Source organism: Ischnura elegans, chromosome 5, assembly GCF_921293095.1.
Source record: "Ischnura elegans chromosome 5, ioIscEleg1.1, whole genome shotgun sequence".
Classification (NCBI taxonomy): domain Eukaryota; kingdom Metazoa; phylum Arthropoda; class Insecta; order Odonata; family Coenagrionidae; genus Ischnura; species Ischnura elegans.
Genome location: NC_060250.1, coordinates 133,809,381 through 133,826,472, shown reverse-complemented (window position 1 = coordinate 133,826,472; position 17,092 = coordinate 133,809,381). Strand labels below are relative to the sequence as shown.

At 37.9% G+C, this 17,092-nt stretch overlaps 1 protein-coding gene across 1 annotated transcript in view; it reads left to right on the top strand.

Moving 5' to 3' along the window:
- LOC124159581 (kinesin-like protein KIF18A) overlaps nucleotides 1–17,092 on the top strand; it is a 66,104-nt gene that overhangs the window by 5,370 nt on the left and 43,642 nt on the right. The window contains exon 4 of the mRNA XM_046535482.1: nucleotides 1,464–1,682. Coding sequence (XP_046391438.1) covers nucleotides 1,464–1,682 — 219 coding nt within the window. The remainder of the gene's footprint in view (nucleotides 1–1,463; nucleotides 1,683–17,092) is intronic.

Genomic DNA, 17,092 nt, shown 5'->3' with positions numbered 1-17,092 from the left:
AAAATAGCACAATTTGTGTAATGGAGTGTGATTAATACCTTAATTTTTATGAAAATTTAGACTGTATGTGTACCTAACACTAGAATGTATTAATGACCTACAAAATGAAAACACCATAATGATCAGAGGAAAAGTAATTGATGCGGAGCAGTGACTGAGAAAATATGCCGTAAAATTAGGAAGAAAACCCAAATTATGTAAAAAAACGTAATTTGCAATAATTATTTTACAATTATTAATAAAGTATAAAATACGACCTTATGGACCGCATGGAAACATTTTGGAATAAAATAGTAAGTTTTTAGACGGGAATACACGTTATTAACAAAAACTAAGTCTGATAATAATTTTTGTGGTTGCACATAAGATATGAATAAATTAAAAAATAAGATAAAAATACTATTTCAAGGGCATAAATAATGGTTAAATGCCGTAATGCTTAAAATACCTCTGAGTATATTCTTTTCCGCAATTTTGTTTACAAAGCTAAGGAAACAAATAAACGAGTAAAAAAATACAGACCAATACTGTAGATAATGTAATGCAGTGTTGCATACGCCATTAATATGTTATTTTTTTATGAAAAGGAAGAAAATCTGCATCTAACCCAACACGTATGAATAACTCAGAAAATGAAATAAAATCGAAATGAATAGAGGATTGGTAATTGATCTAGGGAAACGAATGAGAAAATATGCCGTAAAAGTAGGAAAAAGACCCAAAAAAAATCACCCAGGATAAACGTAATTTGCATTAATAAAAAATGTTCCTACAAAAAGAAATTCAAATATAACATCATTAACTGAAGCACCGCACTAAGATTATTTTTTTATTATGTAGTGAGTATGAAACGGGGATAAATATCTTTAATAAAAAAGTTAGTCTACTCATAATTTTTGTGATAGCACATAAAATATGAATAAATAAAAAATGAAGGTAAAAAAACAAATTAAAAAAGATAATTCATATGTAAGACATGATGATGATATTTACGATAGGAATAATGAAATAGAGGTGAAGGAATTGAAAAGAAAAATCTCAACCTGCCAAATTGTTCCAAAAATAGCACTAAAGTAAACAAAAAAACACTAAAAATGAAGGAACACGTAGAACTAGAAACGGACACTTCCGCAATGGTGTAAGGTCACTCCCGAACTGCGGGAGGGTGAAAAAGTAACGCTAGGCGCGCTCGGAGCACCCTAGTGACCAGCGGAATAACGAACTCCCGAAGACATACATTTATGTCATCCGCCTGAGTGGAAAAGCCCTCATGACATAACATATGCCATCCGCACTGAATGTGTTAAGTTCATAAATTTCTCTCTAATGTCTCTTAGCATGTGTATTTAATTTGTAGGTTCTTTTGTGGATAAAAGTTCATAGTATTTTGAGATTAAGCATGCATGTGGAGTAGTCTTGTTCAACACAGTGCTATTGTGATAATTCTTTGCCTCTGTTTTCAGGTTTATAATGAAACTGTGAAGGACTTAATAAATCCTAGCAAAGATTCATTGCTAGTGAGAGAAGATGATTCTTATGGTGTGAAGGTACAGGGACTCTCTGTTTTAAGGCCCAGTGATGCTGCCCATTTGCTTTCACTTCTCGAAAGTGGGAATCGAAATAGAACTCAACATCCAACGGATGCTAATGCTGAGTCCTCACGTTCTCATGCTATCTGTCAGGTACAGTAGATTCCATACAACCCACTCATAAAACTTTTTGTTTGCCATTTTGAATGTATTTTATTTTTTTAATCCTATGGCCACCTTAAGAACGCCTACAAAGTATTTTGGAGATATACCTTACTGTTTTCAAGAAAAGACCCGTAGCCATATGGCTACACTGGGCGGTTATGGGGTCAAAATTTCATGGGTACCTGCGATTTTGATGCTTATGCTCGAGAAAAACAATATAGACACTATTCAAATATAGGTTTGGATTTAAAGGTAATAATAATCTGGAGAGCCTTTAAGAAGTTTTAATTTTTCTTGTAAACGATAACTAAAAATGTTATAAAAATTACAAAAAACTTGACTTGAAAATTATAAATAACATGAGCTGTCAAAGCATATTTGATGCTGAGCATTACAATTTTGAGTGATAGTCCTTGAAACACGGTATGCAAAGTCCACAAAGGCATTTCGAACATGATGTTCGAACTTGGCTACTGCAGTAATCACCAACACATCTTAACCTCCTGTTGTGATCGATTTGAATGAGAAAATGATCCACACCATCGAACCGGAGAAGATGGTGTGCAGAACTGCTGACCACTAAACTACGACCAGGTCCCCGACTTCTGGTCTTATAGGGCACAAGATAAGGCTGCACAATGTTATGAAGAAATTCTATTTTTGATTCATCAAGACCAGCTTTCCAGCTCAAAATCCAGGTATTCTAAATACTTGCTTCAAGCAGCCAAGAAAAGTATGGCCACCACCATTTCTTAGCATGGATGCTGATTCCGTATGTGGCGATGCCTTGGCCTATTAAGTCTGTGCCCCCATCCCTTCGTTGTACTTTCGTACAGTGCAACCTCGATAAAACGACACCCCACGGTGCACCAATAAACACTCGCTATAGCGAATTGTCGCTATACCGGAGGTGGAGCAAATAATAGTCAAATTACCTGTTGCGAACAGTTATACAGGAACAGGAGTGGTGCGGCGACAGATATATATTTATATCCGATAAACGTAAGCATAAATCCATACGAAAGGCGATGTTTTTTCCATCACTAAATTTCCTTACTCAAACAACAACTAACTATTCAAACAATTAATAAGTGCCGCACTGAATAAAAATCATGCAAAGCATTGCTTCATCAATCATTATGCCAATGCACAACCGATGAAGCCATTTTTCTATGCACTTAATTAGTTCATTTACGTGATCATTCTATTATTTTGGTATTTTCCACTGAAAATTCAAAAATTAACTGATAAAACTGTATCGCGGTTATTAAATGCCTCAAATGTTTCTATTGGTTTATATTTATTGTTGCTGTACGTTAAGCGGCAGTGAAGTGAAATAACGTATTGCATTTGTTTGTGCAGTCGAAAATGGTGGAAGGTTGTTTAACGTTCCTGCCTTGTAAGGCTTTTTTATCAGATAATGTAATATTTTCATTATCTACAGTAAAAATTTTGCTAAGCTAGAAAAATGATGTGATTAAAATTGCCGTTGTTAAAAAAGTTCCTTTTTGAGTGTTACGCTCGCGACGTATTTGAAATAATACACCTAGTTTACCACGGCACTGCAAAGGAGAGTCAGTTGTTCTGTGAGTTCTTCCAGCGGCCACCAGGGGATGCTCGGCTACCCACGTGACGGGAGAGAGCGCCAGTACGACTCCGACCGCTGACGCGAATAGTTCACCCCTGTGAATCAGCAACGGAGAATAAATACGTCCATCCGGACAATTCACACTGAGTGTCATTGCATTGTACATCCTACATCATCGCTAAGGCGCACTACCTACCTTTAGAGGCATCATTGTAAGAAATACCTCGTACTGCAAGGGTTTTGTCGGGGAGTAGGATGTAAAAAAGTTCTGTTACGTCTATGTTATATCACGCGGGGAATACTTCTTAAGATACTTATGATCGGAGTCCTTTCTTCCACGACTTCGGGTTTACACCCCATGGATCACCAGCAATTATGAGGGGAGATAACGCTTTGGTGCTTTGCATTAGTATAATCAACGTTCCGCACTCTTGAAATTCTCAATTCGCAATCTATCCCTGAAATACTCCGCTTTAGGCTTAGGCATAGCACCTTTCTCAGAAGTTCCCGCAGATTGGAGTGGGAAAAACCACCCGAACAAAGCTCCTTATAATTCAACATAGTCTGCATTACTTGGGCGCTTTTGTTTTTTTTAATTGTGAAGATCGAATAGGAAGATAAATTAATTTCGACACTCTCATATTACTCCTTTATTTTTATTTTCTCGCTTAGACGTGTTTGGTGTTTTTTTGGCCATGTTGTCTGCCATCAAATGCTTTCTATTCACGCAACTCACGGACGTGCGGGTATGCTGCCGTCTGCTTTCTGCCGCCCGAGGAACAAAAGAAGATCAAGCATTCGCGAATGCTAATGCCACAATATTTTCACCAAAATTAACTACTTATTTATCGAACGACAGTTAACTACATGAATTTGAGACTGAGCACTCCATGTTAACTTCATTTCTAACAGATCGCCAGAAATTACAGAGATTAGGGACTCTTGGTGAAGATATTCCGGCGATGGAAACCCTCGCTATGGCGAGAGCCAATACCAAAAGGGCCTCGTTAAAACAAATATTTTAACATGCTTATTACAGAGTCAATTGATGGTGCATCGGCTATCTCTCGTAATAGCGGGGGGCTCGCTATAGCCCGTAATCGCTTTAACGAGGTTCCACTGTGTCAGGTTTGTTTGTTTGACCTTGATCCTTTTTTCTAAAAGTCTTAAATATCGAGACACCTCTTTCAAGGGTTCCACACCGTATGATGTGGATACCATCGTGACCACACTATTGTCTTTCCAGCGTGCAATGAATATTTTGTTTTTCGTCAAAGCTGTAGTCATAAGATCCCCTTACTTCCTTTTTCATGTGATTTACGGCAATCGTGTGGAATTCTTTTTTTTTAAATAGTTCCAGTGCTGCCATATCTGCGGACCTTCAAGTCAATCAAAAGTTTTATTCCCGTAAAAAAAATATTTGACTAGGTTGTCAAAAAATGTTTGACTAGGTGCCGCCGCTTTCCTTTACAGCTCTTCATATGTCTCGTCAGAGACCAGACCCCTTTGTATGGTTCGAAGGATACAAGGTATCCAGTTTGTGTGTTCAGGCACCAGATTTTATACCCAAAGCATATGAGTTTTCTGCATATAAATTGTTTGCAAGTATGGTGCCCAAAGAATTTTACCATGCTCTCATCATAGTCCAAATGCTCTTCTGGAACGTAGTTCGCCATGAATCGCTGTTGGAGTTTTTTAATTAGTGGTCGAACTTTCCAGGGCTTATCATTATCTGTGATAGGGGAAGCAGAATTGTCGGCACTGTGCAAAAATCTACTTATTTCGAAAAATCTATTTCTCCTCATTGCATTGCTGGCTAAGATGTTGTGCATATCTGGAGCTTCTTCTCAAAAAAATTCTTTTTTCCGGAACTGTACGTAACCAGGCAGCAGCAAAATGACAATGAAAGCCTTCATTTCTTCTGGAGTAATGCTAGGATTTGGTTCATTCTTGAAAATTGCGTATTTATTAGAGATGGGTCGAATAGCAGATTTCTCGAATTCGATTATTAAATCATTGCTCGAATATTTGAATACCTCGAATTTCGAATACCTCAAATACTAAACGATGAATGCTGGAATGTTTGACTCGGTTGCACATGCAGCAGGTACACAAGGTTTTTGGGAGTAATTTTGATTTCCTTTAAAGGATTCAAACAGGAATTTAGCTGATTAATGGAATATTTTAATTTTATGGAAACAATTGGGCATATAATTAATTCAACTGACATCGCTTTACCCCCACTACTGCTGCCAAGTGCTAGCTGACAATCTGAGGCATTTTGCAAAATACAAGCTCTTCTCCACCGGAATTTCTCCAATTATTTTCAGTACATCTTTGGGAGTTCTCACGAGTTAAGCACATGAATTCGAATTGCCAGCAGGGAGAAACCAAATATCTTGAGAAAATATCCCTTCGTCTGTGAGTGTGACAATAGAGATTTATAAATTGTAACTTGATATATGTTTTCGAAAAAAAAATACCGCATCAACTTCGGAGAAGCTCTGCTGCTCATATTGAGTCTCGCCAGAATGCCAAGTCTCCGTCATATTTTGACATTTATTTCCTCGCGTAAAATGCTTAAATAAAGTCAGAAATGCATTGCGTTTGGTCTTGTTCTTTTTTAAATTACGTGCACGTTACTAATATTTCAATCCAACAAAGGTGTAATATAAATTGCTGAAAGTCATTATTAGACACCTTTTGGGCTAATAGGTGATTCATGCAGCAGTTGACCTCCAGAAACTGGAAACTTAGAAGCAGGTAGGCTGAAAAATGTCAGTGGGTGAGAAAGGGGGGGGCGCGAAATACATTTCTTTTGTTCTTGTTTAACTTGATATTTTTTTCGAAGCTAAGGTCTTCGTAATATGATCCCTGGGCGAGCTGGGACCTTTTTTTTATTTCGAAGAAGAGGAAAACTTCAGAGGGGGGGCTAGTGCTGAATGGAGGGGGATAGCGGATCTTGGGAAACGCGCCAATGTAACTATCCCACGGTACTCATGCAGCATTTGACCTCCAGAAATGGGGAACTTCGAAGCAGGTCGGCAGAAAAAGGTCAGAGGGTTAGAAAAGGGGGGCGTGAGACACGTCTTGATAGTTCTTGTTTAACTTGATATTTTTTTCGAAGCTAAGGTCTTTGTAATACGATCCCCGCACGAGCGAGGACCTTTTTGTTTGATTTCGGAGAAGAGGAAAGCATCAGAGTGGGTGAGGCGAGTGCTGAATGGAGGGGGATAGTAGATCGTGGGAAATGCGCCAATGTTACTATCCCACGGCACTGAGTTTCTCCCTATGGTAATTCCATCTCCTGGAAAAGATTAAAACTAAGTGCCTCTACTTATTAGCCATAAATGACACATGATAAACACTTTGTCTCATTTATACGAAACCTGCGCGAGCTGGGGGCTTTTGTTTGATTTCGAAGAGGAGGAAAGCATCGGAGGAGAGGCCGAGGGCTGATGTATGGAGGGGGAAGCGGATTTCGGGAATTGTGCTACGTAGTTACTATCCCACGGCACTGTGGTTTTACTGGTGGGGGAAACCAGGGATTTTTGGATTTTTTCACCCGGATCAATTTAGGTTCCCCACGTCGAACTCTTTTCACCGCTCTAACCTGTGCATTTGATGTAGTTCGTCAACTTGCCTAAAACGGCGCTGCATGCACTAAAAGACCAGAGTCTTCTAGATTGCTCTCTCAACACTACTCTCTTATCATGTTATTATATGGCAATATAGAGGACTCTGTAAAAGAATAGAGTTCTCAACATTTTTCCAAGTCAACTACCAACGACAAGCGTGCGACAGTGTACGACGCGAAATTCAAAGTATTCGAGGTATTCAAGGCGGTACTTTTCGCATAACTATTCGAGATCTTGAATATCGAATACTTTCTAGTATTCGAGGTATTCGCGGATACTATTCGCACATCTCTAGTATTTATTCGACTCAATTACTAGAAAATTGATGATATCTGCATCGAGGGACAGTTAAAATAGATCTACAGGAGATGAAGTGGACAGATCCATGTAATTTGGCTCCGGGAAGATATTAATTGTATGTTTCGGAAGATCTTTTTTCTCAATTTTAATGAGATTGAATGTCTTACAGCTGCTTGTGGCTTCCTATTTCTCTCACGCTCTTTCTAAGACGGAGTTTTTTCACCTTTGGAATGTGTGCTTTTGTTTCTTTTTTTACCTTGTCAGCCAGTTTCCGATTCGTACCCTGAGGCCCCAAAGTCTGCATCGCCCAAAACTTGGTCTTGGTCATCTTCCTCCTCTTCCTCAGCAGACTGCACCAATTGAAATGATGCACGAGCCCTGAGTTGACGACCAGAGAGATATTTTCTACAATGCAACTTGCATCTTCATCACCAGAGTCTTCATCAGAAATTGTGTTTATTTCTGGAGGTTCAATGTAAATGCCGTGTATTTCAGCAGTCTTGGCATCACCCTCCAATATCTCTAAAATATCTCTCACCATCAGATTCCTGCAGAAAAAAGTGAATTAAGTAGACTTGTTTTCAAGACTGATGAAGTCGTTTCATTATATTTAACCAATATAAACTGTACATATATCGAATAGCTGAGACTTAAAGCTCTTAATTAATTCAAATATGCCAAATGTAGGCTAGAACCTTACAAAAACGAGATGCCGACGAGCATTGAAACGAAAAAAATATATATAAATATGTATATATATATAAATTACAAATGATAAAAATGGTATAAAAAGCATCAAATATGGTCATTCCAATCGAAAAAATTATTTTGGTGACACTCAGAATGACCCCATATCCTTCCAGCGTAGCCATAGCAGCTCTTTATACCACCTCCTAAACCCCCTCCTATACCACTCGTATACCCCCCTTCCCCTCTTATATTTTATGTTATATTAATCTTTTACAAAATTGGGGGGGTGAACAGTGTATTCATCCCTTAAAAACTTTTCCATTAGCTACCATATCATGTCATAAAAAACGAAGAAAAATTGTTATTTTAATGTTTTTTAAAGTTTTTTTTCCTCAATTTTCACCTCTTAAATCTTTTCAACCCCAGTGAAGTTTGTCTCTCTCATGACCCTGACAGCCTTAAAACATCAGTTTTTTCAATCAGAAGCAGATAACATTAGTAAAAGTCCCTTGAAAAGCGATAAGTTTAGATAAGGGGTTGTTTTCCCCAATTTAGGGGTTGCTCGTAAAAATGGAGGGTGATAGAAAAAAGCGAAGGTCATTTTTGGATTCAGCAACCCAAAATTAGCCAGGAACACCCTAAATTGTAGCCAGACATTTTTTTGAACTTTTTTGCTGAACAGTGTTATTAATATGTAAAAGTCATTATCCAAGAATTAAAGAAAGCGAAGTAGTTACATGACGTATAGGTTCATAAGAAAGAATGACTAATTTCAACAAAATAATTTGATCATAAGGAAAAATAAATATCCACTATTACCGGCCGCGAGCCTCCATTTTGCTCTTCGGTCACGCTCACCTCTCTTTCCACTCGTTGGTATCGCCACTAACTGCCTTCCAAAGCAAAATAACACGCAAAATAGATTAGCATAACCCTAAACAACAATGTGTCTACAATTTCACTGCAATTAAGTAGGTAGTTAATCCCTAACATTGTTGTATACTCAGTGCGGTGGGGGTGTAGCTGTATGGCTACGGTGGGCGGTAATGGGTCAATGGGTCCACCAGCTACTTGGGGCAGCCGCTTAGTTGGGGCAGATCTTGAAGAACAGAACCCAATAGAGGAATATCCTAGAGTATTCTCTGCTTAATTGGGACAGCATGCCGCTTTATTAGGCCATGAGTTGGCAACATTGACTCTATACTTGCAACAAATTGAAAGTTTTTTAGTTTCACAATCCTTTTTTTTTTTTTAAGTTTCCTCCTTTACTTCACTCTTATTTTTCACTAGTGTTCCTATTCTTGCCCTATTCTTATAGCTCTCGTTGTTATACTCTCCTTAAGAGGAAATGGACTCCATTTCCGGACCATGAGATGTCATTCAACATTGTGTTGTGTTGTGTTTAAGAGGAGAGGACTCCTGTGGTGTAGATGGGCTATGGATGATAGCATGAGCCCGGTATGGTGAGAAAGAAGTGGCGACACCTATGATTAGGGTAAACGAGCAGGTACGGCCAATTTCTAGGTTTTCACAGGCTGATGTCGAGCAGAGGAGACTGGTCGAGATGAACAATTTTGCTTACCAAGAGCTTTTTTTCCATGCCTTGAACAAAATTCAACTGTCTCATGTGGTCTATCCCCTTACAACTGATCTATCTTCATTGGAAGATTTTAACGTTTCTTCGTTCCTTTCTCTTTTTCCCATCCCCATCTCAGTAGTTGACGCATGCTCAGAAGTCATGTTTCTCTTCACTCGTAGCTAATCATTTGTGAACTAACAGTCTATAACCAATGTCAGTGGTGTACTTATTTGGTGGAAAAAATTGCTATACTGGACAAAATATAAGATTATACCCAATCGAGTCATCATCGTTAGTCTGAGATAACTGGGGTGCTGAAATTGACGATAGCTCAGTAATTGAAGCAACAGGGTAAACTTAGAGAAGAATGGAGCCACAATGGAAAGCCTTTCAAAGCAAGCGCTGCCCCTGAAGCACAAGAATTTTTGTGCTGATGACATATACAACGCCGATGAAATGGAACCGAGCTACACCAAATGGCTTTCTTTGTTACAGTTACGTAGGACTAACGGGCTCCAAAAGAGCATCAATGGATTGCACCACTATTTTCCTTTGTTAAAATGTTTCGGAAACTGATAAATAAACTCTACTGGTGATTGGGAAAATTGCTAAGCCTCGATGATTCAAAGGGTTAAAAATAAGCACTTTATCAGTGGACTTTATCACAATCATTTATCAGAAAAATTCGAACGAAGTGATGGCTTCTGTATAATTCCCATCAACATAAAAAATAATCCCATAAGTGTATAAATTTCATCCACCGACACTATTTTCCAAGAGAAAATTCTGGATTTTTTGGAAAGGGACTGCCCACCCATGGTCATGTACTGATCTGTATAAATAATAATAATAATAATGTTTATTTGTCCAGAGATCTAGAAGTACAAGGGGTACACTGATATAGGACACGTCAGGTTAAAAAATATATATACAATAAATACAAATATACAATGATGCAGGATACGTCAAACTTTGTTTAAGAATTCATCTACAGAATAATACATTCTTAATTTCAAATATTTAAGTAGGTTGGTCTTAAAAGTAGTGACACTTAATGGTGCCTTAAGTTCAGGTGGCAATTTATTGTAGAATTGAAGGCCCATACAATTTGGACCAGCACTGGTATTCTTGGTGCGCACATACGAAACATGCAGCTGGTCAATTTGCCTCGTAGAATGATGGTGGACATCACGGTTCTTAATGTAATGAAATAGATTTCTTTTTGTGTAAGCAAGTAAATGAAAAATATACACACATGGTAGTGGTAATATGTCCAGTTTCTTGAACAAGGGACGACAAGGTGAATCATAGGGGGCATTGCACATCAGCCTTATAATTCGCTTCTGAATTTTAAAGATTTCAGTATAATGGGGAGAGGAACCCCAAAACAGGATACTGAAAATAATGTGCGAGTAAAATTCATTATAGTAAATGGACAATAAGACATCATTATTTACAGTGTTCCTGATGCTTCTTATGAGAAAGCATGTTGAACTGAGCTTGCTGCGCAATTTGCTGATGTGCTCTACCCATGTCATATTTTTGTTCAAGATAACTCTGAGGAACTGTGAATTGGAAATTTGTGGGAGTTGTTTCCCCTCTACAACAATTGGTATTGCTTCGGATGCTTTATTTTTGTTACAAAAATGAATAAGGCCAGACTTTTCAAGGTTCAGTTTAAGAAAATTATTTTGTCACCATTCATATAAGAGTTTAGTGGCAGTGACTGCTGTAAGGGACAAGCTATTCAATGATGGGGCAGATACAATAACATTAGTATCGTCAGCATAGAGTATAGGTTTGACACCTGTGACAGATTTAAGAGTACCTGGTAGATCATTTATATACCGCAAAAAACAGAACAGGACCCAAGACAGAGCCCTGTGGCACACCTAGTAGGACTTCTTTACCAGGAGAGGTAAACTGAGTGCCATTTTTGTATAATACAACATGTTGGTGACGTCCACTCAGATACGATTCAATCCACTTATAAGGAGTACCTCGTATACCATAAAAACCCAGTTTTAGTAGGAGTAGTTGGTGATTGACAAGATCAAAGGCTTTAGAAAAGTCAAAGAAAAGACCCAGAGTCTCCGTTCTTTTGTCCAGATTTGAAAGTATGTGGGTCACCACTTCATAGGTGGCTGTGGATGTGGATTTAGATTTTCTGAACCCATTCTGAGAAGGGGACAAGAGACTAAATGACTCAAGGTATGATACCAGACGGTTGTAAAAGACCTTCTCAAAAATTTTACTGAGCTGGTTTAACAAGGTAATCGGACGGTATGAATTCATGTTCTGTTTGCTTCCTTTGCCTTTGTAGAGAGGAACAACTTTGGCAGTCTTCAGAGAGTCAGGGAAAACTCCCAGCCTTAAAGATTCATTAATGAGGAATAGGATTAGTTTCCCTTACGGTTGTACTTACTAATTCTTCATCAAAGAAAAGTTCAAAGGCATCTAAAATATTAGTCACCAATGAAGCTTTCCCTTTTAGGTTCCCTTTCTGGTTCCTCCTTCGAACTCTATACTCCTTCATCAAATCCAATTCTGAACAGGCTTCGATCACATCATCACTTTCAGTGCTTCCACTCACATCCGAATCACATTCCAATAAGAGTTCCTCCTCGATTTCTTCTTCAGGTATCGAAAGTCTTTTTCTGCTTATTGATGCCATGATGTAAAAAAAAGTAGAGATGGGTCGATTAGCAGATTTTTCAAACTCGAATATCGAATTTGAATATTAAATAATTGCTCGAATATTTGAATACCTCGAATACTAGAATTGCGCAAAGCATATTGAACGTACGTTTTTTCTTCTATTTCCCTTGATGAATGTATAAATAAAAATGTTTACAGTGGGTACGGTGTCTCTTAATCCCCACTACTACTTTCAAGTGCGCACAATCCGAGGCGTTTTGCAAAATACTCATGCTTCTCCACCGGATTTTCTTCTTCAATTATTTCCAGTCCATCTTTTGAAGTTCTCACGAGATAAGCAGATGAATTCGAATTGCCAGCAGGGAGAAACCAAATATCCTGAGAAAATATCCTTTCGTCTGTGACAATAAAGATTTATAGCATAACTCATAAATTGTAACTTGATATATGTTTTCGAAAAAAATACCGCATCAACTTCCGAGAAGCTCAGTTGCGAGGATATCGAGTTTCGCATGAATGCTAAGTCTCCGTCGTATTTTGACATTTATTTCTTTGCGTAAAATGGTTAAATAAAGTCAGAAATACGTTGTTTGGTCTTGTTCTTTTTGAAATTACGCGCACACTACTAATATTTCAATCCAATAAAGGTGTAATATCAATTGAATTAAGTCATTGTTAGACACCTTTTGTGCTTATAGATGACTCATGCAGCGGTTGACCTCCAGAAATGGGGAACTTTGAAGCAGGTAGGCAGAAAAAGGTCAGTGTGGGAGATAGAAGGAAGGGTGAAACACGACTCTATTACTCTCCTATAACTTGATATTTTCTTTTGAAGCTTTTGATTTATGGTCTTTGTAATGCGAACTCTGCGCGAGCTGTGGCCTATTCACCTTTTGTTTGATTTCGGAGAGGAGGAAAGCATCGAAGGAGGGGCAGAGGGCTGATGGATGGAGGGGGTAGCGGATTTTGGGAATTGTGCACCGTAGTTACTATCCCACGGCACTGAGGCTCTCCTGGTGGGGGAATCATGGATTTTTTCACCCGATCATTTTCGGTTCCCCACGTCGAACTCTTTTCACCGCTCTAATCCACGAATTGGATGTAATTCGTCAACTTGCCTAAAATGGTGCTGCGTGCACTAAAGGACTACAGTTGTCTACATTTTTCCGAGTCAACTACGACAGGGATTCATCGACGGACAAGTAAGATCTTGTTTGCCTTCAAAGCGAAGCCTGGCGAGCTACGTGATATATGCAGTTGGCATTTCCAATGCGTCTCTACTTGTTTGAGGGGTTAATGCTAAGCTTGTTTCTTTGAAAATTGTGCTGTTTGGACAATGTTACACATTAGTATAGTCTAATTGTAAATAGAAAATATAGTGGCAATAAATTAGAGCTGAAAAAAAAACCAGAAATACAGCAGACTCCCTATTATCCGGCTGCGGTTTACCCGGTGCGCAGATTATCCATGCATAATTTCTCACTCTTGCTCAATTTTTTCATGGTCTTTTAAAAAAAAAATCTGATGAAAATCATTGGAATTATGGCATTATTTCTATGATACACCAAGCTTATAATTTGCATTAGAATCCCTTGCATATGATGGAAGTGATAGCTGCATTCACAGAAACACCGTGTTCCTGTTTTCCAAGCCTCGCAGAGTGCGACCGTGCTCCGTGATCACTAGGGTTATGACTTTTTGTACTAAATTTGATTTCCTGAGCCACAGAAAGATGAACTTTCGCCCAAAAATAACGTGCGAAGTCTTAGTTTTGTTCTATTTTTTTAAAAAGTCACCCCAACAAGAAATTACTAATTACAATTTCAGCCCTATACAAGTTCTTTCTAGTGTCTTGTCAAACGTTCTTCAAAGATCTCAATCTGTATGATGGAACTCTATAGAGTAGTCTGGATGTTTGTAAGACTCTCTGAAGTCTTCTATGGTAGTATTGAATTTTATATTACTCAATAGAAGTATCCAGAAAGTTCTAGAACATTCTCCAATTTTTAAGTATATAACTGTATACGTTTGTGATCTTCTTATTAATTCTTATTATTTATTTCTTATTAATTTGTTCCAAGTCTCCAAGTGCAATTTGAAATCACAATGTCTCATAAGGTAAGTGTAACTACTATTGAAGGGAACAAGGAGATCTGGGAGAATAATCCTACTCAATATCAAGACTCAAATAGAAAAAAAGAAGAACTGCTCCACTAAAAGAACAGTCACTGAAAAAGAACAGCAGGATACCACTGAAAATCCAAGTTTTTGGCCGCTATCTAACCCTTGGAACATCTGTCAAAGGAAGGAAGGAACGAGTGAAAGAGATTATGAAAGGAGTTACAAGTTTGTGGCGGAAGAAATTAAATTTCCTAACTTTATCAAAACAAGTAGTATAATCAAAACTAGAACATGTGCTAAGACCTATGATGAATGTGTAAAGCGAGGAAATAATATTATTTGAGTGAAGTATTTGACATAACAAAAGATAATGGTGAATGGCTGTGCAGTGAGGTTGGAAAGTTATATCATCCACAAATTGAGAGTAAAGGAAAAGTAGGTTATTCTACGGAAAAGTCAGCCAGAAATGAATCTATCCATCCATCTAAAAGAAGAAAAAGCCTTTGCCATATACTTCCTCAACAGCAACTGCAACAATAATGTCAGCTTGTGTATCAGTGACTGATAGTGAATATCAAGAGTCCAAAGAAGAGGAGTCCACAAGCACATGTAAGGAGTACAGCAAAACCACAATTTTAAATTTATCAAGCAGCAAAGCATCAGCAGTTTGTAAACAACTATTTTAAGATGGGATTAGTGTGGATTTACCTACACAATCAGGTACTTACAGATCCACTATTAAAGAAGACGTTACAATGAAAGAAGAAATGAAGAAAATGCTACAATTAGAAAAATTTTTAATTAAAAAATAATGGAAATTAGAATCGAGACAAATGGAAAAATTTATGGAAATGTGTGAAGATGAATGTTGCTAACAGTACAAATGTGAATACTGGAAGAAAGAATGGCGTTGTCATCAGCTATTCAGAATATGCTGAAAAGGAACTAGGAAAGCCACAATCCATTGCCTTTCAGCACCATGTTCTTGATAGAGTTCTTCACTTAGTAATGGATAGTGAAATTGAAGATGAAGAGACATCTCCCAACATTGAATATCCATTTATTCTGGAACATGTAAATAGTTATGAACAGCTAAAAATGAAATTCAACAATCGCAAAGGATAGATTACTGAATCAGCAGGATGACGTGATAATATGAAATTTCTATTTCATTTAACTCGGGTTTTCCCTTTATTTTTATTTTTTTTAAGAAACAGGAAGATTTTCTAAAGTAAAGTTTCAGAAAATACCTAATTTAAGTAATTTCAGGTGGCATTCCCGAGCAATACTAGCTCTTTCGTCATTTATTCTTTTACCAGAAAAAAGCCCTTCTCAAAACTTTTAGATTAATCCCCGAGAGTTGGGCAGTCCATTGGGGGCACCCATGAATTACGTTCGGGGGGGATGGAATTTTTGAAAAACGGGGTCTGGACCCTCCGGACCACGCCCCTTCGCTACGCCATTGAACAGATGTGTTTTAATGCATAAGTGTTATAAAATTGTCATTATAATTTTATTTATAATCTAAATTTTAAAAACTGGTACAAAATGATTTTTTCACCGCATACGTTATTATGGTAAAAGAAGTATTTTGGGTTTGGGGTGACCTTTTTTAAAAAGAAAATAGAAATAATGCCTTTTTCTTTAGTTTTGAACAAAGGTTCATCAATTTATAGCACAGGAACATGGTGTTACAAAAAAGTTATAACCCTAGTGATCACGGATACACGTTGCAACCCAGGTAACTTGTGCGAGAGGCGACTGCGTGGCGTGGTGCTTGACAGTGTAGTTTTCGACGTTGGGCAGTGGTTTTGAAGTGTTTGAGCCGACCACTTTTCCGTATCCGTGATCACAAAGCCACGGATGTGTGGTTTTCGAAACCAGGCCTTAAATGGAGCATTAATATTACAAGTACAACCTAGTTAAGTTGCTAAAAAGATCGCGAACTGGCAAAGAAAGCTCTCAATGAGTCCGTGAAGCACTCTAATATAACAGAATAACTGCATAAATAATAATATGTTGTTTGTTTTATGTAAATTATGAACATTACAAGAGATTTAAGAGGAAGTGTGTATTATCCGTGTTTTCTGATAATTCGTGCCGTCGCGTATATCCCCATAATTAGCCTGGATAATCGGGAGTGTACTGTATCGGCAGAAATGCGTCACGTTTGGTCTCATTCTTTTTTTAAATCTCGTGCATGTCATCCTATTGCCGAAGCTATCGAGACATCTTCGGGCCTAGAAAGTCACTCACCAGCATTTGTCCACCAGGAACGGAGAATTGAAGCAGGTAGGTCAAAAAAGATCAGTTATTAAGACAGGGTAGAGATGAACAAGCTTCAGTTGTTCCCGTGTAACTTCATATTTTCATTTCTCTGTCCGTCTGTGTGATTTCAGAAACAAAAAAAGACAACAGAGGCACGGGCTGATTGTCAGCCGAGGGTGGTTTTCTGAAATCTGCGACATAGTTACTTTTGACGTGGTTATTATCCTACGACACTGAGATTCCCCCGATGATTGTTCAATCTCCTGGGAAGATTCACACTATGTGCCTTTGTATTTTGCCTATTTTATTTTCTACGGCTGGAATTCTGCTACGTAACCCCTGCGAGAGCTTTTAAACAAATTGGATCATGAGTATGACAAGCATCGTAGTGCAATGGTGCATTCGAAGAGAGGATCGGAACTCTTTCCTCTCGTATCGGGGTTCCACTGTATAATCTATTGTATATATATGTATTTCATTGGAATAGGTTCATATGTAGTTAATATGAGCAATAGTTAATATTTTAACATGATATGTATTGATCACATCAATGTAA